The sequence below is a fragment of the Phacochoerus africanus genome, chromosome X (genome assembly GCF_016906955.1).
Source record: "Phacochoerus africanus isolate WHEZ1 chromosome X, ROS_Pafr_v1, whole genome shotgun sequence".
In the NCBI taxonomy this organism is placed as follows: Eukaryota; Metazoa; Chordata; class Mammalia; order Artiodactyla; family Suidae; genus Phacochoerus; species Phacochoerus africanus.
Genome location: NC_062560.1, coordinates 96,763,744 through 96,789,919, shown reverse-complemented (window position 1 = coordinate 96,789,919; position 26,176 = coordinate 96,763,744). Strand labels below are relative to the sequence as shown.

Genomic DNA, 26,176 nt, shown 5'->3' with positions numbered 1-26,176 from the left:
TACTGGTAGGGTGTTTTTTCTGGAGTTGGGGGGAAGAGGGAGAGTTATGGGGAGCCATAAATCCTGAGGATTTTCCCCCCCTTGGTGCATGCACTTGCCTCTACTTTTGTTTCTAAATACATTTAAATGATGGAGTTGTTCACCAGGCAATTAGAGGAAAATGTGCTCATTTCACACTCCCAGTTGACTTGTTGGGTTGGAGGAGAATGTCATTCAATACAAAGCACTATGAGTTTGAGGTCTTTTCTTCTAAAAGAACTTAGCCAGGGATGGAGGAACAGACTAGAAGCCATGTTCTCCTTCCTACTTTTCCTAGACATTGGGAAAAATATTGTGTGAAAAGGGCAGACTTTTTTTTTTTTTTTTTTGGCTTTTTGCTATTTCTTGGGCAGCTCCCGTGGCATATGGAGGTTCCCAGGCTAGGAGTCTAATCGGAGCCGTAGCCACCAGCCTACGCCAGAGCCACAGCAACACAGGATCCGAGCCGCGTCTGCAACCTACACCACAGCTCACAGCAACGCCGGATCGTTAACCCACTGAGCAAGGGCAGGGATCGAACCTGCAACCTCATGGTTCCTAGTCAGATTCGTTAACCACTGCGCCACGACGGGAACTCCGCAGACTTTTTTTAAATTAAAATGTTTATTAGTTGCCAAAATTAAAAACTAGGAGGTTTTACACCAAAACATTTGACTTTTAGTTTCTCTTGAAAATGCAGAAATCCTGGCCACATTGGGCCAGCATTTCCCATGGTGTTGACTAAGCTGCCCATTTAAAGGGGTCCTGGGATTTCCCATCGTGGCGCAGTGGTTAACGAATCCGACTAGGAACTATGAGGTTTCGGGTTCGATACCTGCACTTTCTCAGTGGGTTAATGATCCGCCATTGCCATGAGCTGTGGTGTAGGTTGCTGACGTGGCTCGGATCCCGCGTTGCTGTGGCTCTGGTGTAGGCCCGCAGCTACAGCTCCGATTGGACCCCTAGCCTGGGAACCTCCATGTGCTGCGGGAGCGGCCTAAGAAATGGCAAAAAGACAAAGAAATAAATAAAAAATAAAGGGGTCCTGCCTTCTTTTTGGCAGCCTCCATCACTGGTCTTGTATCCTGACACTGAGCCAGAGGGTTGTTGTCTTAATTTTTTTTTATTTTGGTAAAATATACATAATATACAATTTACCGTTTTAACCATTTGTAAGTTAAATGCAGTGGCATTAAATACCTTAAAATGTTGTCCAACCATCACCACTATCTTGTTTCAGAATTTCTTCATCATCCCAAACAGAAACTGTGTTCATTAAATAATAACTCCCCATTCCTCCCTCTCCTCAGGCCCTGATAACCACCCTGCTACTTTCAGCGTCTGTGAACGTGCCTGTTCTAGGTAACTCAGATAAGCAGAATCACACAATATTTGCCCTTTTGTGTCTGACTTTTTTCACCGAGCATAATATTTTTCAGGGGGACATTGATTTTTAATTGCATACTAAGGGAGGAGTTGCATTTTATTGAAAAAAAAGTCAAATAGGACAGGCAGTTTGCCATGGAGATTCTTGATTTCTAAACTTGAAATGATTACATCCATTATAGACATATGGAGGTTCTTAATGTACTGAGGCAACCCAGTGTCTTTACATAGGTGTTTTACAGTCAGTGGCTAATTCTCCTGGTGTCCCCCAGAGGCGTCTCTATATTTTACAGTCAGGATATGAAGTCGCAGGGATGCTCTGGGGATTAGTTAAATGTGTGTGGCATACTTTGCTGTATAAACTCCCTCTCTGGAACTAGTTTTCGCTCCCTGCTCTCAACTTCCACAGCTTTTACTGTCAATCCCATTCATTTAGCACTTAGCATACGCTTGTTAGTTGTCTTTTTCTGGATATACCCTTGAAGGCAGGAGCCAAGTCTCATCCCTCTTTGTTTTTTCAGTCTTGTCCATAATAGCAGCTCCATCAATGTTTGTTGATGTTGGCCCCCCTCCCCCTTCCTTTTAAGTGGAGCTGGCAAAGCAGCACTTTACATTCAAGCTCTGGTTAAACAAACTGAAGGGTTTTCAGGGTAAAAACAGAAGGAAGTCTTGTGTGGCAGGAGAAAAGGGAACACCTAAGACGCTTAGAAGATCTGGGCAAAGACGAGGTAGCAAAAAACCTGTTGTTAGTCACAGGCTAAGAAAGTGACTCACAGGGGGCCTGGTCCACCATTAAATTCAGGGCCATCCTCTGCTCTGCCACAGCAAAATTCAAAATTGGAGATCAGCAATGCCCAAGGCAGGATTTGAGGAGGGAGGGGAAACATTAAAGGATTTAAGTGTTTTAAGGGTTTCCATTGTATGAAGGCCCGGTAGCTGTGGGGGAGTCAAGTTTGGAAAAGTCTCTGGAGGACAACTTCGTGGCTGGGGGGAAGGCATTCTGCAAACAAAGGCACCGGGCCTTTGCTACTAGGATTTGTTTCCCAGCCTCTACTGTAAGGGCAAAAGATGGGAAGTGGCCTCAATCACCTCTCAATAGGGGAGTGAGCAAAAGGATTTGGGCACATCACAGTGGACTCTCATGAAAAAGAATGAGGTAAAGGAAGTTATCCTGAGATGGAAGGATATTTAAGAGACATTCCTGAGTAAAGAAATGCAAAGTGTGTGTGTGTAAAATATTTTGAAGGAGTTCCCTTCTGGCATAGCGGGTTAAGGATCCTGCCCTGTGCTGCTGTGGCTCAGGTTGCTTCCGAGGCACAGGTTTGATCCCTGGCCTGGGGACTTCGACATGCTTCGATTGCAGCCAAAAAAAAAAAAAAAAAAAATGTTTTGAAGATTACAGGCAAGCAAGGAGAGAGGGGGAGAAAGGGATTATAAGAACAGAGTGGTCTAGAGGAACTATTTATGGTCCTACTTTCAGTACTGTTTTCATTTTACCACCTGCATATTTTACTTTTCCCCCTTTAATAGCATTGTTAATTTTAGCAAATGTTTCATTGCTATTCTGATCAATAGCAGTGTGCACAGCATAGACCTACCCTCTCCAGCTCTGCTGTTTCCCCCCTCCAAACAGGTCTGGAATAATCTCCCTTTGCTTCACAAATCAGGTATCTCCACGTTTTTAACACTCAAAAATATGACGTTCCCCACGAAAAATCACCCAGATAATTTCACCTCACACATAAACTTAATCATACCAAGGATTCATTTTTGCTCATGCTCTTGATTCTGAATCTTTCAACTCTGCACACTGAGACTACACCATTACTTTTCCCCCACTCTGTTCTATTCTGGGATCCTGTTCATGGTGAGATGGTATTTCCTTTGAACACACTTTCTCTTGCATACATTGGTCCATGGCCCCTCGGAAGCCTCACGTTAGGCAGGCTTGAACTGGGTGTCACTTTCTTACTGGCATGAATTCATTAAAATAGCTCTCCATTGTCAGAGCCTTACATTTAGACTTGCTTCCTGCTTGTAGTATTTTCTAGGAAATATGGATCTGTAGAGAATGGTGGTTTCCATGGTAAATGTTCCCTCATATTTGTTTTCTCAGGTTCTCTTTGGAGATACACAGTATGATTTCCTCTTTCAGGACCAGTACCACAATAGAGTTAGGTTGTGGTGCCACTACAGAACTGTTTTAAAAAGAAATCTCATCTACCCTAGTTAGAAAGGGAGTAATTTATTATTCTAACCTCAGGGAGCCTTCATATCCTTTCCCAAACCTGTAGGAAAAGAATTGACTTTTTAAAATAAACCTACACACCTTGGCTATGAAAGCTTAAAACAGATGAGCAGAATATTTGATTCCCAAACACATGTAAAGATCTCCACCAGGTGACAAACACAAGTAGGAACCCATACACGTGTGGAGCGCTTTGTGGTTTAGAGTTTTCACACACAATTCATTTTATTTTCATATACCAGTGTCATTAAGTTAATAGGACACGTCTTATAGGCTTTTATTTACAGATGGGAAAATTAAGGCTCATAGAAGTTAAGGGACTTAAAGTCACACAACTAGCTGATAAGTGCTTGAGTTCGAAGTGAGTTTTTCCCTTAGTTCCAAATTCCAGGTTATTCAATTTCTTTGTGCTTTCGTTTCCTGGTTGTAAAATGGTTGATTTTCAGTGTCCTGAGCGGCTGTTCTCAACCCTGTGTTCTTTAAGCAATACCAATTTTTCGCAGCCTGGAAATGTGAACGCCACATTGACACTTCTCGTACTTTTTTTCCTCCTCTTGGGCTAAAGAATTAGGGAGGAAGAAAAGTTACCTATTCCCAGAGGGCCGAGCAGTGAGTGCCACAAAGGTGTACTAGAGCCGGCCAACACTCTATCGCACTCTCTTCGGAGACTGAGAGACCAAGCGTCTCATCTTTCTTTCCGCAGCAATAGCTGGGGAAGAACCGAGAGCTAGACAATAGCCGCTTGTTTAGTTTTATTAATTTTGAGGGCGGGTGGGACAAAAGGATCGGATCGACGACGCAAGTGACCAATCGCAAGCGAACCCTAGGCCAGGAGTCGCCAACCGGGAACTGCCAAAGAATGGTGGGTGGGACTTACTCCTCCGGGCCGGCTCCGCCCAAGCCGGCCCTTCCTGCCCGCCCAAGAGGCGGAGGCTCCGCAGAGCCCCGCCCACGCCACCCTAGCGGCCAGCGCGGCCAGCCGCGGGAGCGGGGCGGGGACGTAGGGTGGCGCGGGGGAGGAAGGGGGTGGCTGGGGGAGCGGAGGAAGAAAGGAGGGTGTCTCGCATAGTTGCGACCTGGGTGGGGGCCTGCTGGTCATAGGAAGCAAGAGGGGAAGGAAAACGGAGGAGCGCTGCTCCTTCCTGCATTATTTTAAGCAAGCTTTGCCTGAAGCTGCTTTTCAGCGTTTCTATTATTTGTTTTTCTTCCTCCCGCTGTGGGGCGGGGAGCTGCACTGGTTCTCCCACGCGACTCCGCTGCGCAGTTGCCGTACACTACTATTGGAGTCTTTGCAAAACCCTTTCCTTCCTCCCAGTCAGTCCTTGTGTAGACTCTCAGGGGTACTGTAACCGAGTCGAGCCGGGTTAGTGGGAGGACCGCAGAGGGCAACCCCGGCTTTCGCCTAGCGGCCGACCCTGGCGTTCAATTGTTTGAAACTTCCCCGCCCCCTGGCTCCGCCTCTTCCCCCCCCAACCCCGTCCAAGCTACTCCCTCCCTTCTTTCCCCGCCCTCTACTCCGCCCCACTCCCTAGTCCACCTCCCCTTCCCCCCCCTCTCCTGGGCGGTCCTTGCCGCTCACCGCAAGAAGAAAAGCCACCCATTCGTCCCCCTCCCCTACCTCCAATCCTTTGCCCAGGAGCTGCCTTGATCGCAGTCACGCCCCTTCCTTCCGAGGAGATTTCTGGCTGCCCAAGCTGGTAGACCCCCTGATTTATTCCTTCATCTCCGCTCCCTTTCGCCTCATCTTCTCTTAGTTCTCACCGCCTCCTCCACCCCCACCTCCAGTCTGTCTCGCCTCCGACCATCCGCTGCTCCACCCTCCGGCCCGGTATCCTGCTTGTCCACTGCCACCAAGGAGAGCCCGGACCGAGCAGCGAGGAGGGGAGCAGCCGGGAGTTGGGGCTTCCCTCCTGCCCATCCCTGGCCTCCGGCCTGGGACGGAAGCCTCTTGAGCGAGCAGAGTCGTCACCTTGTCTTCGTTGCTTACAGGGGTAGGAGACGCGTGGTTACTTTTCGCGGGGATCTGGGGCAGGAATCCATGGTGGCATGAACTTGATCGTAACCTCAGCATGAGTGAGTCAATCTAGATGCGTGTGGGGATGCCTGTGTGTTCTACTTTCTTTGCAGCTGGCCGCGAGTTTTCCTGGATGTGCAGCAAGTTAAATAGGTTAAAGAGTGTGCGCTCCTTTCCAGTCCCACAAAGATGCTAACGGGTACCACCACTCGATGGTACTTTTACTCTCTTGCTTCCTGGGGTCCTTGTAGGTCTCTAGGTAATTAAGCACAAAAGGAATTAAAGACCAGAGGGAACTTGAGGTCTAGTAGGATTTAACTCATCAGGAATGTCCAGGCTTATCTCAGATTGTTAGATGCTTACTCCTAAATGCTTGGGGTTGAGCTGGCGGCTCACACTCCCCTCCCTGGGGGCTGTGAATTCTTGAAGTTAGTCTGAAGTGATCTACAATGCTACACTCTTTTAGGTATATATGTGTGTTTTTGTGTGTGTGTGTGTGTGTGTGTGTGTGTGTGTGTGGGTATGGTGAGGAGGGGGTTGCCACTACAGATGTTAGTAACTAGTTTTACTGGATCTTGCAGGTGCTTGAGGGTCCCAAGCCTGGGTCACTATATGATGGTTCTTCAACAGCAAGATGGGCTTATCAGTGTATGAAAATGAAAAGAAGGCAAAAAGTGAGAGGGAAAGTGACAGTCTTTTATAGACTGAGCTTTCCCTGGTAAATTGCCGCTAATAATAATATAATAATAATTTGCAGCAAGGGACTAAATACAATTAAATGAGAGAGGGAAGGGACAGTTTGTGAGAAACAGCATTCCAATCTCTAGCATGCATTTTGGAAAGAATTTTCTGACACCTTGGAGTGTCTAATTTAGTTTTCCTTCCTCCTCCCTCTCCTCCCCCCACCCCCATAAAGAGTGGAAGTTGGGAGGCAAATTAAAACTTTTAAAAATATAACCCTCTTCTCCCATTCAGAAAGGAAGATAATTAGTCACCATAATCTTCAATAATGGAGGGCTCAGGGTATTTAAGTCTCCTTGAACTAGGCTTTGTGAAAAGTCCTTTCTCAGGACAGCCTTTGTGAAGCTTTCTCAGTTAGACCTTTCAGCACCCTCATTTAGTAGCTAAGAATAGTTTGAAATACCATTTTGGAAGCAGGATAAATCTTTACCCATCTCCCATCTACCTCCTATTGAGTAAGCATGGCAAACTCATAAGGATGGTGGTGTTTGAAGACCTATTACCAAGAGGTCCTCAACGCATTGCTTATTTGGGAACACATTATTTACTTATATTTTTACCTAATTTCGTTGGTTGATTTTAATGGGGGAAAAGAAAGCAGGAAGGAGTGAAGGAATGCTACAGGGTGACAATTTTAAAGGCTATCATATTTCAGATCGGCTGGGAAGGAAAAGTTGGCCTGACCAAACTAGATTTTATAACTGGCCTGGGACATTTTAATAGCCAGGTGGTTGTAGAGTAGTTGCATCTATTTACAGATGATAACTCAGGTTCCAGCTATTCTGTATGGGTTTATCCGGTGTCATTTGCAGACACTTTCTGGCACTACCTCATACCTCATTTTAAGATACTTCTTTCTTTGGAAAAGTCTGTGGCTCCGTAAAATTGAAAGTGCTTTTTCTTACTTCATAGACAAGATACGAAGTAAACCTCTGACCATACTTATATAGAGAGTAACTTTTACGTGAGAAATTGTGGCTCTGTTTACCTATTTAAAAGATTTTCGAAGGGAATTTTAAAGTTCACATTCAATACTCTTTTGGACTTGGAAATTGAAATCTCACTTCTGGTTTATGAAATAGGACTTATAGACTAATGAACCCTCCCCAAGCATTTTGTGTGGTTGCTTTTTCTGAAGTTTTGTAAAGAACGAATCAGTCTCTTTCTAGAATGCCTTAAGAACAGTCTATTCAGAAAGCAGAGGGATGGATGCTATGACCTTGAGGTCCCATTGAGTGCCAGAATTCTAAGTGGGTACATCTGCTTCTGTGCCTCTCCTAAGAGCCCTCTCCCAGGGCCCGCGCCTTCTTTAAAAGGGTGTCTTTGTAATTAAGCAGCCTCTCTCCCCCATCCCCCTTTCTTCCTTTGATCCAGCTTTTTAAGGCCTTTTTTCCATTTGGAGACAAGAGGAGTTTCTCACACTCTCCTACTCCCCTCTTAAGATTTCTTTTCTTCCCCCCTCCAAAAAAAAGTGCCCTGAAGTTCTCAGGATGGTTAGAAATTGTTTTGTTCTATTGGGGTGGGGGTGTTACCAATGAGGAGGTGTTGAGGATATATTCCCTCTTGAGAAATGTTTGTGACCAGGTAGCCTCCTCCATGGAGACTGAGCATTTGGAATGCATGAGAACAGTCTATTCTTAGGGACTGTCTGGAAGAAATTGTCCTTTGCACCCATTAAGCCCAGCTTAAACCCACTGAAAGGAGTGGAGAGAGGTGTGTGTGGTCGTGGCTGAGCCTTTTAGGATGGTAAATGGGTAAATGTTCCCAAATCTCCTATTACATCACCTCTTTCCCCCATGGATTCAGTGGGTTTGGAGATCTGCTTGACAAGTTAATTAGCTTGGGACTAAACCAATTTGTTTTGAATTGTTCTCCATTGATTTCCTGTCCCCAGGAATTTTTGTTGGTGGTTTACTATGACGTGTTGTCTTTAGTCTTGCTTACTTCTTCGTTCCTTGCTGCCTTTTGTGGACTTTGGTCAAAAATTTAGGGTCCCACCCCCAAGTCAAAGGTTAGAATTTGGTCCCAGGAACTAAAGGGGCATTAAACAAGCTGCCCATACCGCATTACTCTCCTCCATGGTGGGCTTCTGACCCCTTTTAACACAGAGAAAGAAGGGAAGTCTCCCCTTCCACACACAACACACAAAATCTGAACTAGAAACAAAAAGAAAAAAGGAAAATAGGAGGTCATTTGCTTTATAAAAGAATCCACTATAGTTTTCTTTGAAAGAACTAGCTTTCCTAGTTAGTGCCTTTGAACTATGGTATGACTTGGTATGTAAAAATTCTGGGACTGCTCAGAAACATATTTATTGCATAAAGGAAGGCATTAGAATTTTGTTGTAATGATTATTGCCTGAATTGAGTGAGACCATTATTTGGCCTCTGAAATCTTTTTGTTACATGGCATGGAGTTAATTGTCTAAATCATTCTGGCTTGTAATAATGCTGGCCACATTTAGTCCCAGCCTACATCCCCTTTTAGAAGAGAGCTAGTATGACTTTCTGGAACTATATCAGATTTTTTGGATTTTGATAAATCTAAGGGTGGGACTCTATCCCAGAGAAGTAAAGGATGTAAATTCCAGTTATCATACTTGAATAACCCAAGGATCCAGAACAATTTTTCAGATATTCTGTTCATGTATCTAGCAAGGCTGTTGAAAATAACAGCAACTCATGCATTTTAAATCAAAGAATCCACAGCAAACTTTCCTAATGAGCCTACTGGTGAGAGGGACATGGCTCTGGGCCCAACTCTAACTCAGTTTACCAGCCTTTGCAAGTTTCCTCCTCTGTAAATTGTGTGGGATTGGACAGGGTGATTTCGAGAACCAGTTTTCAAAAGTTTATGGTTCTCTTAGGTCTCAGTTTCTGGTGTGAAAGTGAATGATTCCTACTGGAATGAGGTGCAACAGTTGTTAGAAGTACAATCATGCACTCACCTGAATGTAAAAAAAAAAACAAAACCCAAACAAACCCTGTAAGGATATATCAATATATCAATCTAAGTGCATTGTGTTTTCTATTTTAACAACATATCAAATTAAAAAGCTAAGACCCTGCCCCAAACTTCATCAATAATCCCATTCTCCTAACAGATCACCTGCTTTCATTTTTCCTAGTTCTTTTCAAGTCCTTGTTTTTGCACTTACATGGATGTTACAGAGTGCTGGTCACAGAAACGTATGATGTTCCTTTTAAATCAGACACAAGGGCCCACCGTGGACTTAGCTTTGTAAACCTATGCGAAGGAATGAAGTCAGAACCTGACTGAGAATGTAGGAGCAATCACATATGTTTGTTCCTCCAGTGCCAGGAGAAACTAACAGATTTAATAAGTAATCCCTAAACCATTTCTTTAATTTAGAGGTGTTTTGTATCTAGCAAGCCTGTTAATTCTTCGCCCTTAACCTCCTGTTACTCTTCCCCCATTTTTTTTAAGCAAAAAGAAAAGTAGCGTTCACTGTTTACTTTGTCTAAATCATTAGCGATGATTCTTAGGTCACTGTATCATGAGATCTCAAGAGAGTACAAATTTGAGTAAGACTATGAAATCTACTGAATGAGAAAGGAAAAGCAGGGAAGCGCATATTTTTTTATAGCTTTGAAAGTAGTAGGTTTAAATTAGAATAAATAATAGCAAGGAAACTAAGGGCTTTAGATAATTAAATGAAAGACATGTAGGTATAGCAGGGTAACCCACACATAACGGGTTCTTCATTTTTGCTTCACCATGTAGAGTGAAAGTTCATTTATATGGTCCTTTAACTTTCCTTTGATAATGAAGATATAACATACATATGATCTTTAATTTTGGATGGACTCATTCCTGAAAACCAGTGGCTCTTCATCCATTAGATTAAATTTCATTAACCAGAATTATGGGTTTTTAGTACTTAGAAAGTACCGAGTTAATACAGGTACATTGTTTATGTGTTCATGGGGAAAATGCAGAAGGATGTATTTGCTAATATCTCCTAATGGGATTTTTGAAAATCTGCTTTAAAAAAAAAAAAAAAAAGACTCCATAGACTTTACCGGACATTTGTTAAGTTACTTTTACTATTGCCTCAACTCCATGAAGTATCATTAGACTGTGTGACTTGAAGCCAGCCTCTGGGTTTCTCTGCCCAACCCTTTTTCTGACTTGCCATGTGACCAAGGGTAAATGAATTAGCTGCTCTACGCTTCAGTTACCCTTCTGGGAAGTAAGGATATTAATATTTCACAGAGGTGTTTAGGTATGCTTCATATTGGGCACATGTTTCGAGGTCATTGGATGGAAGGTGTCTGCATGATGGCAGAGCAGGCTTATTATAGGGTCCTGAGCAGGTGTTCACTTTTAATGAGCTTTGCTCTCTTATAACATACAGTGCCCTTTGGTGCCTCATGCCCTTGCTGACTATAATTGATTGTCCCAATACTTGTATTATTGACCCTTTTAGCTTTTATTAAAAAAATTAAACATTTTCATCCTATGTGGTAAGTTGAAGTTCTAATAAGAGGACTCTAGCATCTGCTGGGGTGATGAAAAATAACTTCAAAAAGAGACATTAGTTGGAATGTGCCGTAGAGATCAGTGAGTTCTTCAAAGCCCTTCCGAAAAAAAGGAGTAAAGAAAATTTCTGCATGTATCTGTCTCTGTGTGTGTGTGTTTTAAGGGAGAAAGTTTTGAGTAATATTTGCTTGTGACACATACTGATGATAGCCAGTAACTGAAACCCAGCCATCGTAGTGTTTTATACACAGCTGGTTTTTATTAATGATGGAATATTTATGCTTGCTGTATAATTCGTGGCTCATTTCCATGCGTATGTCAGAACTTAAATACCCCCCAAAGCAACATTAAGATAACATTAAATATAAATGTGGCCAAGCTAGAAAGGGGGGAGGGGGAGGGTCCTCTTTATTCTCTTTGCTGTTGCTTCAGATCACAATAACTGCCCCTCAGCTTTAGGCATTGATGCTGATCTGTTTTTTTTCCCCTTTATATATCCCCTAGCAAACTTTACATTTTGATCCTTTTGATATGGACAAATGATCTCCCTCTCCTTCATAATGCAGATGAAACTGATGTATGTGTTTTTTAAGAGCATATTTTCCCTGCACATGCTTCTCATTATCCCAGAGGCCTGGACTCAATCAGTAAAGGAGCAGAGAAACCACATAATTGAAAGGAGAATGACGGTGGTGCATACTTGGAATATTTGTGGGAAGGAGATTGCTGACATCAGAAAATGTAGTGGCCTGAGTGTTAACAGCATTGAAGAGAAATAGGCTTTCTGTGTTTCTATGCATTGAGAATTATTTTTAAGGGGATAAAAATATGGGCCAGGTTTGACATCCTTTTATGAAGTTGCCCTGGAAACTTTCATGAAGGTTGTTATAGAATGGTTCAATTAAAACCTTCCCCATTAGGAAGCTAATTAGTACATCACTTACTCATTTTGGTTGTTTTCAAGGGGCATGGATTTGCATTGAATTAATGACATTCTTTTCCATGTGATAGCAAACTAAGATAAAAATCACAGATGGGGAAAATTATTTAGATTACTTATTTTGAAGAAACCTAATTTCCTCGTTATTACATTTAGGTTTCCCATTCAGATTTTTCTCTCACTCTCTATATATACAGTGATTGCGTTTTAGTTTAGTAAGCTGGTTTTACTTTCTGGATCATGGGCTGTAAACCAAAGCTTATTAATTTGAGTCTCCCATATGAACTGGAGACATATGATAAATGACAATAAACCATTTTATTAAGGTAACATTTGGGTATTTTTTTTCCTCCTACAATTAGTTTCTCTTTGCTGTGTGAGTGTGTGTATGTGGGGGGGGGGGGGGGAATTGCTTTTTTTTTTTTAAAGCAAACAAATTTTGGAGCTAAGAAAATTTTGATGACCCCTCCCTCCTTTACCCCTTAGAACTCAAGCTTTCAGTTAGGCTTCCATTAGGACAATGTGGTGACTTTTCCCACGTGGTACTTTTTGGAACTAGGCTAAGGGGTTCTTCTTTGGCAGCCTGGAGGAGAATGGTTATGATGGGAACCGGAGTGCAGGATTTCTAGCACTTTCTACCGTACTCCATCTTATTTAGGGGAATGAATACTTGCTCCTGAGGGGTCAAGGCCATTTGCAATAGAATAAGTGCTCTGTAGCTAAAAATGTAATGAGTCTGCTGTGGTCCTCCTTTCCCCATAACTAGTAGGAGACAGTCATCCTGTACACATATTCCCTGGGGCTATACCCATGGCATGTGCCTGCGCTAGTTCTGGAGAGTAAGTGGAGAAGTTGGCTGGGTTTTCCGATTTGTAGTTTGACTGATTTCACCCTAGCCCTTCCTGAGAAGATAGGGTCTAGATTGAGTTTTGCCGTGGCAACTCAGTCAAGACCGGTTCCTGGAGCTTGCAAGTCAGAGGGAGGAGGAGCCGCTGCCTTTGGGGAGTGACTCAGGCCCTTTGGTATGAAGATATGAAATGCTGGCTTCTGTCCATGCACCTGCTGGATGCCACACCTGCAGTCAGCACCTGAGCCCCACTCAGGCACAAAAACCAGACTGAAGACCAATGGGGCTCCCTTCAAAAGGGATACCACAAAACAGGGAGTTCCCAGTTATGTTAGTGGCGCACCACTGTGAGTTACTACTTTGAGCCATTCCACTGTTGGTATGGGGAAACACCTTAGATATTTTCTTATAGGTGCTGCGCGCTGGCTTGCTTGAGAGACTGTTGGAGTCCTGAGGGAATCTGCCTTCCTAATTAATTTCTCCTGTGAACTGTCCTCTTCATAATTGGAGAGTCCGTTCTGTAGAAGTTTGTGTCTTGTAATCCAGCACAGGGCGGGAACTCACAAGACTTGGGTTCTGATCCTGGCCGCACTGGTGAGCCAGAGTGAAACCTTGGTCAAATTAATTATCATTAGCTATCTGTCCTGGACTTAAGCTTCCCAGTTGTAAAATGGAATTAATCACACCGGCCTTTATTTCCTCACAGAGCTGTAGAGAAGGACAAATAAGACAACAGAAGTGAAAGAGCTTTTGTCTCCTTAGAAGAAAGGCTGAGAAACTTAAGGTAAGAGTATTATTGTTACTGTTAGTCTATTATCTTGCATTCCTTTTCTTTCTGTTTCCTCTAGCAAAGTCTTTGGAAAGTAATTTCCTCAAAATGCATTTATCCAGCATATTTTATGTACCAGTTAATGTTTTAGGTGTTGGGAAGGATACAAGAGGAAAATCATGTGCCCAACCCATGCCCTCTCAGATCTTGCAGTCTAGCAACTTCCATTTCTGGCTCAACCTATTACAGTGGTTTCTTCCTGGGTACTTAGAAGCATAAAAGACAAGAATTAGCTTTCTTTTTTCTCTCTGCATTGCAACCAGGGGCTTCTGTCCCTGGAGCAGTGTACCACAAGGTCTAGATTGAAGGTATATGAGGGAAAAGCCATGCAGGAAATAAAGGAATTGCTCTCACGCCCACATTTGCAAAGTACCTGACCTTTGAATTATCACTTTTTTCAGGGGTCTATCCTTACTTTCATCCTTAGTTCTGTTCTGTCCCTACTCCTCTATGATCTGGCCCGCTCTCTGACCTTAGCTCTTATCCATTGGTTAATAACTCCCAAAGATATAGCTCAACCTACATTTGACTCTTCTCTTTCCAACCTTCCCAGCATTGGTTATCAGATTTCATGTCTCCTACTCAACTCATGGGGTTTTTGTTCCCCTCTGGGAAGCTTTGGTCAAGTGGCCCAGAGTTTTTGCAGAGTCCTCTGCATTGCCAGAGCTTTCTTCTCATACCTCTGGTTTCCTATTGGATTGGGTGCCCTCAGCTTGACTGGAAGCACCTTGAGGACTGGACTCTTTTATTTCCCGTTTTTTTTTTTCCACCCTAGGGCCTGTGCAGTGCCTGGCTATAGTAAGTGCTGAATAAACGTGTGTGGAAAATATGGTGTGATAAGTATTGTCTTAGAGATGTGTACAGAGTCCAGTTGGAAAACAGAGAAGAGAGAGTAAATTTTCTCTGTTGAGCAGGGTTGGGGTCAGGGGGAAGGTGGAGAAGGATCAGGGAAAAATCTTCAAGGAGAAGGTGGAGAGCAGAACAGCCCTCTTCTGAGAGTTCTGACTAAACAGCTCAGGAAAGAAATGCTTGTTGTGTCTGCTCTTGCTAAGCCAGGGGCATCTCTGGCCGTTTGCCTCCCCGGCCTCAGGACTGGATGACTTTTACAGTCGGATCTGCAAATAAACCACTGTCTATAACACACTGACCATTTAAGACAGGTGCCACTTAGTCATATAATATTAAGCAAGGCTGACCTTAAATGTGCCTCCTTAACTGTGGTTGAAAATAGAGGTACATACACAGGCTCATTTGGTCATATATGCTTAATTCTATACAGCCAGCTATCCTTGGAAACTTATTGAAGATTGGTTCTAAAAATGAGGAAATTTAATTCTCAGAATGTAGCAGATTAGGTCACTAGAACTGAATGTCTTCGAGCTGACTGTTGGATCTTTCCAAGGGCAAAAATGAAACATGATATAAGCCATTACAGGCCATGAACCTGTTCTCACCCACCTGATGCTTTTACTAATTAGCTTCTTGGCCGGGTGGCAATTTGGGGCAAGTGCATGCAAGCTGGATTCACAGGGGAGCCCACATTCCACTCTGCCATTTCACAAGCCACTAGGATACTACACTGCTTCTCTTGGCTTCTTTCCCTCCCAGGAGTCCTGCTCGGCCCTGGTAGAAAAATGGGAGCAAGAGAACTTTTCATTAAATGAAGGAGAGATTTCGTGGGGCTTTGGTGTTTTGTTAGTTTTCTTTCTTTTTAAAGTGGGTTGTCTGAAAACATTCATGTTCCTTGACCCATTAATTTCACTTCTGGGATTCTATCATTAGGAAATAATCCAAAATATTGAAAGAAAAAGGCTAAATCACAAAGATGTTTTTGTAACGTTATTTAGACTAGCAGAAAATTGAAAGCAATTTAAATGTCTCAATAATTGGAGAATGGGTTAGTGAATCTTGATACACTCATTTCATGGACTATTACACAGCCATTGCAGTGTTTGCTAGGAAGTCTATGCCACAACATGGACAAAGTGCTTATGATTAAGTGAAATGTAGGATCCAAAATGATATGTACCTTACTATTTCATTGCTTTGTAAATACACAAAACCACATCGAAAGGAAGCTAGAGGAAATATTCTGTAATGCTTACAGTGCTTGGGTTGAGGTACTAGGGTTATGAGTGTTTTTTTTTTTTTTCTCTTTGTTATAAAGATTTGCATGTTGTGCTTATATTACTATAAAATAAAGTAAAAATAAAAGTGGGTAGTATGTCACTGAAGACAGGAGGTTGGTAAAGCGGGCAGCTTCTAGGTATATTCTTCAATTCTTCTCTGTTTACACTCAATCTGATTACATGGACTGCTTCTACTTTTTCTGAGGCAAGAAGAAATGGGAGGTGATAGTGTGATCTCTTCTTCCATTGGAATGGAATGTGTGTAGAGGGAGATGGGGCTGGTGGCAATAGGATTCTCCTTGTTACTCAGTATTTCACTGCTCATGTACACTTTAGGGTGATTCACCTGTCGCCTATGAACAGCTTCAAGTTGAGTGAGTACAGAAGAGTAGAACTGCCACGAAATTGACCATGTGTTTGAGTTGCCATCTGAGAAACAGATAACTGACACTGATCCGAAGATTTGGAAATGCCAAGGACTTACTGTGATTCTTAAAATGATTTTCCAGCCTAGCCTAGATAAAAGTAGAGATAGGAGCAAAGAGGTGGGGCCAACTCAAAGCTTGTTGTTGAGCTGGGGCTAGACTTAAAATAAGGGCAAGTGCCAAGTGGTATGATGTTGACAAGACCTAGAGCGGGGGCCTGGAAACGTTGGTCAGTTAAGGTTCCTACTGCTAGCCAACCTTCCTGCATTTTGTGGCCTAAAGAGGAGAGATTTTGCAAGGTCCTTCTCCATACTCCTCTTACATCTTTGAATTTTCCCTCCCGCCATTAACGATTTATTTCCAGTGGAATTGGAAAACTGGTGGTAGCATTAAGCCAGGTTTATAATCTCTTAAAACCACAGTCAATTCAATTTAATAAATGTTTATTAAGCATCTTCTATGTACAAGTTAATATGCTAGATAATATACTGTAGTGGAAGTGTTCTTACCCTGGGAGTAATAAAACCTGCCTTCTGGAGTTCCCATGGTGGCTCAGCAGTAATGAACCTGACTGTTATCCACGAGGGTGCGGGTTCGATCTCTGGCCTCGCTCAATGGTTTAAGGATTCAGCATTGTTGTGAGCTGTGGTGTAGGTTGCAGTTGCGGCTCGGATCTGGTGTTGCTGTGGCTGTGGTGTAGGCCAGCAGCTGCAGCTCTGATTGACCCCTAGCCTGGGAACTTCCATATGCCACGGGGTGTGGCCCTAAAAAGCCAAACAAACACTCCCCCCCCCCTCACCTTCTGGTCCTGGCTTCCACCACTTTTAAGTTCTGGCATCTTCATTTACAGAAAGAGAGGGTTGGACCACTAGATGGTCTCCCAAGAGTCTTTCTGGTTCTGGCCTTTACTTTTCTAAGGACACCTGCATGGAAGACTGAGTTACTAATAAAGGGTTTGAAAGAAAGAAAGAAAAAAAAAAACTTCATAAAATTGCTGTACTCTTCTAGAGAAAGACCACTGTGAAATAAGATTAATAACTTACTTTTATTGAGCCTTTAGTATATGCACCAGACTCTGTGTTTAGCACTTTACATAGATTACTTCCCTCAGTCTTTACAACCACACTATGAGATATAAGCACCATTAGCCCTATTTTGCAGGTGATGAAATGAGACTTGGGGGGATCAAAAGACATCTGTGAGGTCAGTTAGCAAGCTATAGATCCAGGATTTGAACTTGGGCAGTGTGACATGAGATTCAGGCTCTTAACCATGGTATTTATTGTGCCTGCTCATTATCCATTGAAAGTTTAAGGATAACCTGCAAAGGGACCATGTTTCTTACTTCCCCAAAGAAGCAAATTAGTATCCTGCATTGCAAGACACTTAGGAAAGGTATTCTCTAGGACACTTCAGGCCACAAAACAGACCAACGTGAGGGGACGTGAGAGAATTCAGTAGGCCTTTTTGCATCTTCCTTGTGTGGGAGGGTTGTGTGCGTGTGCTTGTGTGTGTGTGTGTGTGTGTGTGTGTGTGTGTGTTTTGTCTGCTTTATGCACAAATACATGCCTATAGATATAGGGAAAACATTGAACTAGCTTCATTCCATTTAGCTGGAAGTAAAATGATATGAAACATGTTGACCAAGATTTAGCAGAGGAACAGGTTTCCTAGATTTAGAGTCTTCATCCTGGTTGGTAGAGTGAGGGAGGAGCTGAATAGAAGGAGGAGGTAGAAGGGATAGAAAGAAGACCTTATAGGCATATTTCAAAATTTATTTGAAGGGTGGGAATTTGGTCTGCTCTGGCCACCTTTGTAATGTTGGTTTTTTGAGACTTAACTTGGGAAACATCTGGGCTCTCAACTAATGTGTTTCATTTGGGCTCAACTTCTCAGGTATACTGGGAGAGGCCAGGGACTGCAAATGGAGTGAGGATTTGGCCTTGCTGCCCTGTGGTCCTTACAATAGAGTCAGATGTATAGATTCAAATTGCATTTTTATTTTTATTTATTTATTTATTTATTTGTCTTTTTTGTTGTTGTTGTTGTTGTTGCTATTTCTTGGGCCGCTCCCGCGGCATATGGAGGTTCCCAGGCTAGGGGTTGAATCGGAGCTATAGCCACCGGCCTACGCCAGAGCCACAGCAACGCGGGATCCGAGCCGTGTCTGCAACCTACACCACAGCTCACGGCAACGCCGGATCATTAACCCACTGAGCAAGGGCAGGGACCGAACCCGCAACCTCATGGTTCCTAGTCGGATTCGTTAACCACTGCGCCACGACGGGAACTCCTCTAATTGCATTTTTAAAGAGAGAACCACGGATATCCTTTCTTCCCCTATCAAATATCCTCAGGGACAGTCTGTTTGTCCAGGAGAAACAAGGTTATTTTATTGATTGAGGATGATGTCAGACCCCTGGCAGTGGCGTGATTAAAGCTGTGGGCAGATTAAAGGTTGCAGAGTTCGTACTATTTTAGTTCTTGCGCATGAGACAAGGAATCTTTTCCTTTCTCTAATAAATAAATGGAGTAGTGTTCTCCTTCTTATGTGACTCTTAACATGTAGATGAACATAAGTTCTTTAAGGAAATCAGTAAACTGGAGAGGAATCAGCAAAGGTTTTGGTTTTTTTTTTTTTTCCCCTAAGACTGATTTCTTTTCCTCTTTTAAACAGAAACAAAAAAGGCCAGGGGGCGGGGTGGTGGGGAGGGACAATCTGTGTCCGGTTGACATAAAGTGATTTGGGTTTTGAAAAGGATATGGAGGAGAGGGGACAACATTAAAGGAAAAGAGTAAGACTTTGGATAAGTAAAGTTTTCTTGGTAAGGAGCTGGGTGTCAAGAGCAAACCAGTCAAAATCAGCATGAAGAATCTAAATAGTACTGGAAAAGAATTGTATGGTGGTTTCTCACCAGGGGCTCAAGTTTAAAAGCTTTGGGCTGTTTTCTGTGTGTTTAAATTGGAAAAAAAAAAAAAAGACAACTGTTTTGTTCAAAATTGGACAATGGAAGCACGGCGGTTATTTACCATAGCTCTGTAACAGCCCAGCTTTGATTCCAATTAGAAGTTGTTCCTCTTTTTTGAAATGAGGGGGAGACACCCTAAAATAATTACCTTGCATATTGGAGATGATTTTGCTTTTGATTGTGATTACATGTTGGACCAAAACAAGATGGAAAGACAAATTTCCGTGTTTGTTCACTCTCTATCTGTTCACTTTATTTTTGGCAACATTGCAAGGAAATAATGTTAAATTAATCACTGTGTGGTTTTGTGGATTTTTTTTTAAACTCTGATGTTTTGGACATGCTCCCAAAATACAGAGACGCTTGTGTGCTTCCTTTGCATTGCCTTGCTCCTCAAATGGCGTCCCTGGTGCAGATTAAAGGCTTTCCTTTAAGCGTTATGAGTGAGTCATAGCTGAGCCAGGACAAAAAAAAAAAAAAAAAAAAAAAGAATGTAGATCATGTGCCTCTCACCTAAACACAAACCCCTCAGTTTTATAACCATTTCGTGTGGACCTTCAGGGCTTTTCTGTGGGTCAAAGCGGTAATTAGAAATGAGGACTATCTTGAATCCCTATCTGGTGGGCGTTTGCATCTCGTCTTCTATAATGTGAGTCTAGTAGTTTCCTAGTTGGCAGAGAGGCTGAGGCAGTGGAAGTGCTGAGCAAGAGTTGCTGCTGTGTGTGCAGAGAGACAGTCAGCCTTGCTACCCCAGTAAGAATGGATGGCCCGTCGAACAGATGGTAAGCTCTGTGAGGACAGGAACTGTAGGTTGTGTGTCTTTGGTGGCCCTCATTTTTTCCAGCATGAGGCTGGCAAGTGTCTGGAGTAGCCAGGATTTGAGAAATACCTTGATGACTTGGTTGAAACGAAGTTTGGGTTTTCTTTGGCCCAGCTGAGCCTGTAGCGGTTAAATCCTGAGCCTCACCGAATGTTCTTTTTTTGACCAAAAACCCACCTTCTGATGACTGCCTTCTCTTCTGGGATGTGGGCCAGTGAGCCTCCCCCACCTGCCCTATTACTGATATATATCAGTTGAAAGGTCGCACCCTAAAAGTGACAGTGGTTATGGCTTTTGTCATCACCTGCCATTCCAACTCAGCATGGAAGCAGCGACTCTTGAGGACTGTGAGGCTCGAACAGAACCATCTTTTCCAGTCTCAGACCCAAATGTTTCCATCCCCTGGAGACTGGCCGACGCCCTGAAATTAGCTGCTGCAGAGTGAGGTTTCTTTTTGTCCTTTTGGAAACAGATTCTGCCACTTAGATCCAAGGCAAGCACCTGGGAGGAGAAGTCATCCCTTTAAGGACTGGTTTGGTTAACTGTTGGCCATTGATGGCAACATAGAAACGTTTTTATTTCTCCCTCCCTCCCCCTCCTGACCATTTCAGAGTGACCAGTGGTTGGACTCTTGGCGGCGCTAACCCTGAACCTGAGTGTTAGGGGAGAGGGAATCTGCGTTGCGGTTTCTGGAGCTGCTCATAAGCAAGAATTCCCTATCCTGATCAAGGCTTTAAGCCTAAAAGAAAGCAGAAATAGGTATGGACCATCGGTGTGTGTGGGTCGGTGTGTGTGTGCAAGCCTGTGTGTGTGCAGGGTGGGGCGGGTGTGGAGTGGGAGGGGGTGGTGTGCCCTTCAGAGTCGAGGGCAGCTCAATGTCTCAATCCCCCTGCTTTGCAGGAGGGGTTTCTAAGTGGGTTTGTTTTAACCGCACATGCTCCCGTTTATTTATTTATTTTCTTTTCCTTTTTTGAGAGAGAGGAGACGTCGTTTAGTAGTCATCTTTCCAGTTTCAGGAACCAAAAGAGATTTTTATGTTCTATTTGTCAGCCTAACAGAAAATCCCAATCTGACAGTTTAAATACAAGAGTCCCAGAGGGCCACTGGGAGGGAGGGAAAGGGAACCTCAGGGCAGGTTGCTCTGCCTTTTGGTGTACATTTCCCCAAAGAATATAATGAAGGGGATTTAAAAAGGCCTTTGGAAGGTTAACTGTGGGGTCATGCTGCTCCATAGAACAATTGGAAACCAGGTAGCAGTAATCATGCAAAAGGAAAGGAGGTGACCTTTCTCCATCTACTACACACATCTTCGGGTCACTCCCTGCAAGATTAAAGGAAAGGGGGTCATGTTTCCAGAGAGACTGGAGATGAGTTCATTATCAGAGAAGAAAGCAGGGCCTGGGAGCCAGGATTCCAAAGTTCTCGTCAAGGAACCGGAGGCTGGTTAGGTTGACCTGACTGTGACTTTCTCTGTGACATCATGTCCATTCTCCAATACTACTTAAGATCCTTGGAGGGAAAGTTTCACTATTGAATATTAGTAGTGAATTGCAGTACTGAACACAGCAGAGATTCTGTCCAAAGATCTTATGAGCCTCTAATGAGTTTGTGTATACTCTCCTGTGCAAAGAGAGAGAGGAGAGAGGTCACCTACTACTGATTTTCAGGTGGGAAAACAGAAGAAAAGAAAAGAGGACTCAATTGTCTAAGTTAACCTGTAAACCCATAGCATGATTAGAATTTGAATCTCAAGTTGTCTTACTACTGATATGTGTTTCACTCAACTCATATCATTTCCCTAGAATTAGGCGGAGTGGGGCAGAAATATGGGAGCCATACCCTTTCCAGAAGGATGTCCTTTCTATTTTTCAATATCTAAATGCTATCAGAGGCACACGTCAAATGAAAGAGGGCTTCCCCTTTAAGCTCGTCCTACCCAACAACAACAGTCACCACAGCAGCAGCAACAACAACAAATTCTCAATGACCATTCCTGGATGGCTGAAAGAGAAACTTTGTCAATAACAGTTGTCCCAAGCCCTTCTCTTGTTAAGCCAAGGAGCATCCAAAATGGACAATACTAAAAGGATTTTTTTAAAAAGAGCTGTATTTCAGAGTTTTATGAGATCAGAGAAAATGATTTGCATCAAGCAGAGATCATTTCTATCTGGTGAAGCCAAGCTCTCTTCACTTTTTACTTATTTTAGTTATGATTTGGCTTTATGTAGCTCCCTCTACATTCTGAACTGCTTTATAGATCCTGCCTATGGGGTGATTTCTCCTATGGTCCTGCCCCTACTGCCTCAACCATAAGAGTTGGATTTTTCATTTCATTAGAATACAGAGAGATGAACTTTTTGAGGAGGAACTTAGGAGAATTGCCCTCTCCAATCACCCTACTTGACCACTTCAGGTTTCCCCAGTGCTTTTAGGAGTTAAGTCGAGATTGAATATTTAACCCATGCTAAAAGTAAAAGAGGAAACAGAGGGCTCTTATGCCTCCAAGTTCCTCATCATGTCAATGCTAGAGCCAGAAGTCACCAACAATTGACCTATTAATTCTAGATTCAATTCTCTACTTTGTTTCTACAGTGGAATCCACACCCCCCCCCCATACCCATTTTCTTCCCCTTTAGAGGAATGATTTATCCATCAACTGGGTGTTAAGCTTCCTGTTTCCCCTTCCCAGGTCAAGGGCAGCCCAGGTGCCCAATTTCTCTCTCTCTTCACAAGGCACCACCAGCAATAGAGATGAGAAATTCTGAAGAACAGCCAAGTGGAGGAACCACGGTTTTGCAGCGTCTGCTACAAGAGCAGCTTCGCTATGGCAATCCTAATGAAAACCGCAACCTGCTTGCCATACACCAGCAAGCCACAGGGAACGGACCTCCTTTCCCCAGTGGCAGTGGGAACCCAGGCCCTCAGAATGATGTGTTGAGCCCCCAAGACCACCACCAACAACTCGTGGCTCATGCTGCTCGACAAGAACCCCAGGGGCAGGAAATCCAGTCAGAAAATATCATCATGGAGAAGCAGCTTTCCCCTCGAATGCAGAATAATGAAGAACTCCCGACCTATGAAGAAGCCAAGGTCCAGTCCCAGTACTTTCGGGGCCAGCAGCATGCCAGCGTTGGAGCTGCCTTCTACGTCACTGGAGTGACCAACCAGAAGATGAGGACTGAGGGCCGCCCATCAGTTCAGCGACTTAATCCTGGAAAGATGCACCAGGATGAAGGACTCCGAGACCTTAAGCAGGGACACGTTCGCTCCCTGAGTGAACGGCTCATGCAGATGTCACTGGCCACCAGTGGAGTTAAGACCCATCCACCTGTCACCAGCGCTCCCCTCTCCCCACCACAACCCAATGACCTCTACAAGAATCCCACAAGTTCCAGTGAATTCTACAAGGCCCAGGGGCCACCTCCCAGCCAGCATAGCCTGAAGGGCATGGAACACCGAGGCCCCCCACCAGAGTATCCCTTCAAGGGCATGCCACCCCAATCTGTAGTGTGCAAGCCCCAAGAGCCAGGGCACTTCTATAGTGAGCATCGTCTGAACCAGCCAGGGAGAACAGAGGGGCAACTGATGAGGTATCAGCATCCCCCTGAATATGGAGCAGCCAGGTAAGAGAGTTCCCTTTCTGTCATTTCCTGACCTCATCCCCAACCAGCTTATGCTGTGTGTTGGGAATCTGGAGGGAAGGAATGGGCAGGTGTTTGGTATAATAAGCTCTGCGATGCGTGGCTGGCCCCTAGCTTGATAAATTTCCTGCCAACCTGAATCTCTAGCCTCCTCAGTCCTTATTAGTCCAGTATTAACATTCCTTTGACTTTATAGGTTGAGCGTGGCCCCAGCTGCCTAGTGGCAGGACAGGAGCACAAGTCTTGATTTCAGCAGCTTTTTGCTGTCTGGTCTTCTAGGATCTTGAAGGAAGAGGCAATGTTCCTCTTTTTGTGCATTATTTAGGCCTTCTTTGAAAGGAAGTAAATGATCTTAATGCACTTTAGTCTGGAACATCCCATCCCTTTCATCTCTTCTCCTCCACAAAACTGTCTTCACGAATTTTTGCGAACAAATCTTCCTGCAGAATTAGTGTGATTCTCTCAGACACTAAACAAACATTCAGATATCATTGTTGGGAGAACTGCATACGTGCAGGTTCAGAATGTTACTAGCCTTGTACTTCCTTGCAGGTCATGAAGTCTAGACTGCTTCATCTTTCTTCCATCAAGAGTGTGTTAGTTGCTGGTGATACTTTTAAACACCTAAGTTAAATTTGCCTCATGCCGTACAGAAGTTTTGGTCAGATGCTAAAATGCAGAAGAAAAAAATATTTGTGTGACTTCTATCAACTTCAGTAGGACTCTTTTTTTATATTCATTAATCCCTAAATATGCTTCTGGATTATTCAGGGGCCCATTAACTCATGGCCGTATCAACCAGACCTTATGATTCCATGATTGTGTTCATCGTTCTTATTGTTAGTACTAGTGCCATGTCTACAACCAGGAGTATTTCAGCATATGGGACAGAGGGGAGGTTTCAACCTTGGGCAAAAATGATGGCCGTTCTGTGTGGTATTCCTAATTACCATGGTTAATCATGGGTGGCTTTTTTCCATTGACAGCCCCAATGGATCTCCTTGATGTCTGACTTTTTGCCTCCTGTTCCCTTCTCAACTCATTTCGGAAAGAGCCTCTTGGCTTGTAGTATAGTGGGTGACTCAGTAGAGAAAGAAGGCAGTCAAGGGGGTGGAGTAGGGTGAAGGTAAGAGAATGCACCTGGCATTTCCTGGTATTTCTTTTTTTTCCCCCACCTCCCGGGTTTTTTTAGCCAGAGGCAATTCACTTTGGACTCCACCCCTAACTTTACCAGTTTAGGATTTTTTTTCCTTAACCCAAGTTGATTTCCTAACCTTTTTCAACCTTCTCTGTGCAGCTTTCAAAGGGCAGGAGCTTAACTTCTGATAAGTGGCTTGGAACAGGAAATGGGGTAACGGACAGGGCCCTTCCGGTTTAAATGAGCAAGAAGTCAATTCCCATCTGCCCACTGAAACGGAAGACCCAGGCAGGGTGTTGGTCCATTGGACTGCTTAGCTTAGTGGAAACCCATCCAAGCCAGCAAAATGTCAATGAAGCTGGGGGGTGGTGGTTTTGCTCTTCTCATGAGCATAGAAGAGTCTCTGGGGCTCCCTCCTGTATGTGGATAGGGTGTACCCACTTATGGCCTTGTGGGAGGGGAGTATGTTGGCTGGGGTATGGAACAGGATCCAAGCCCCGCCCAGCCCATGTCCCGCCCTCCCAGGAAAGCTATTTTCAGAACTCATTCACCAGTATTGTTTGTGATCTGAAATGACTCCCACAGTGTTTGAAGCTAGTTGGAAAAGCCCTTTGATCTGCCTAAATAAATACTAAGGAGCCCAAAGAGGGATTTTTTTTTTTCTTCCCATACTCATTAAACCACCAGAGAAATTTAGCTGCCTGTATTTGACAGGAAGATATGTGTATTTTCTCCTCCCTCCTAGGTTATCTGTGGATTGCTCTTCCTCTCCCCAAAAGCAGCAGAGCCATGCTGATTACCCTCTCTTGAGCGGTACTTAAATACACAGGTTTGCTCTCACAGTTGATTTTTTTTTTTTTCTTCTGTGGGAGAGGAGTACGTTCAATGAATAATCAAACTGAAAACAATCCTAATCAGAAGATGCTCTTGGTGAATTTTGGGTTGGCAGCAGACAAACCGGCAATAAAATTTTTTGTAGAGCCTGGGGTGAGGGTGTGGCACCTATTGACAAATTACTGGCGAAGGGAGGTTGTTGAAATGCTTTCCAGAAGTGAACCACTTTTAGGTGGTGGCTCCATTTTTCCTCCTTTATTTCCTTTAACCAACTGGCTAGACAGTGTGTACCTTTCCAGGTAACTGTAGCCAGAACTAAACAATTAGAAGACGAAATCCTTAGTTCTTAATCCATAAATTGCAGATCAGGATGCAGAGTAAGCTCTTTGAACAAATTGTCGTTCAAAAAGCCTTTGTTGGCCTTTGGAGGTGCCGTGAAATGCTAGAGATTTGCTGTTCAATTGAACAAAATGTTACAAACAATCTTTTTTTATTACTTCATCTTCCCTATGCCCTCCTCCCTACTTAAAAAGTAAATATCCTGAATGCCCAGAACTCCAGATGGGAAATAAGGCCAGAGCCATCTGAAGAATCAAACATTTTCTGAATCTCTGTCTTTCTAAGTGCCAAGCCTTTTCTGCATCCGGGGTTTATATATTTATCAACTGCTTTTAAAAATTAAATCCTTTCTGTT

General features: G+C 43.5%; 1 protein-coding gene across 2 annotated transcripts in view; it reads left to right on the top strand.

Annotated features, from left to right (window-relative positions):
* The first annotated feature begins 5,210 nt into the window (after window positions 1-5,210).
* The window catches only part of AMOT (angiomotin), a 63,629-nt gene continuing 42,663 nt past the window's right edge, over window positions 5,211-26,176 (top strand). Inside the window, exons 1-4 of one of the 2 annotated variants that reach the window (XM_047764815.1) lie at window positions 5,211-5,643; window positions 13,404-13,481; window positions 20,481-20,628; window positions 22,559-23,492. In XM_047764815.1, the coding sequence (XP_047620771.1) occupies window positions 22,621-23,492 (872 nt within the window). In that variant the 5' untranslated portion in view covers window positions 5,211-5,643; window positions 13,404-13,481; window positions 20,481-20,628; window positions 22,559-22,620. The remainder of the gene's footprint in view (window positions 5,644-13,403; window positions 13,482-20,480; window positions 20,629-22,558; window positions 23,493-26,176) is intronic. The other variant, XM_047764816.1, reaches the window with a different exon arrangement.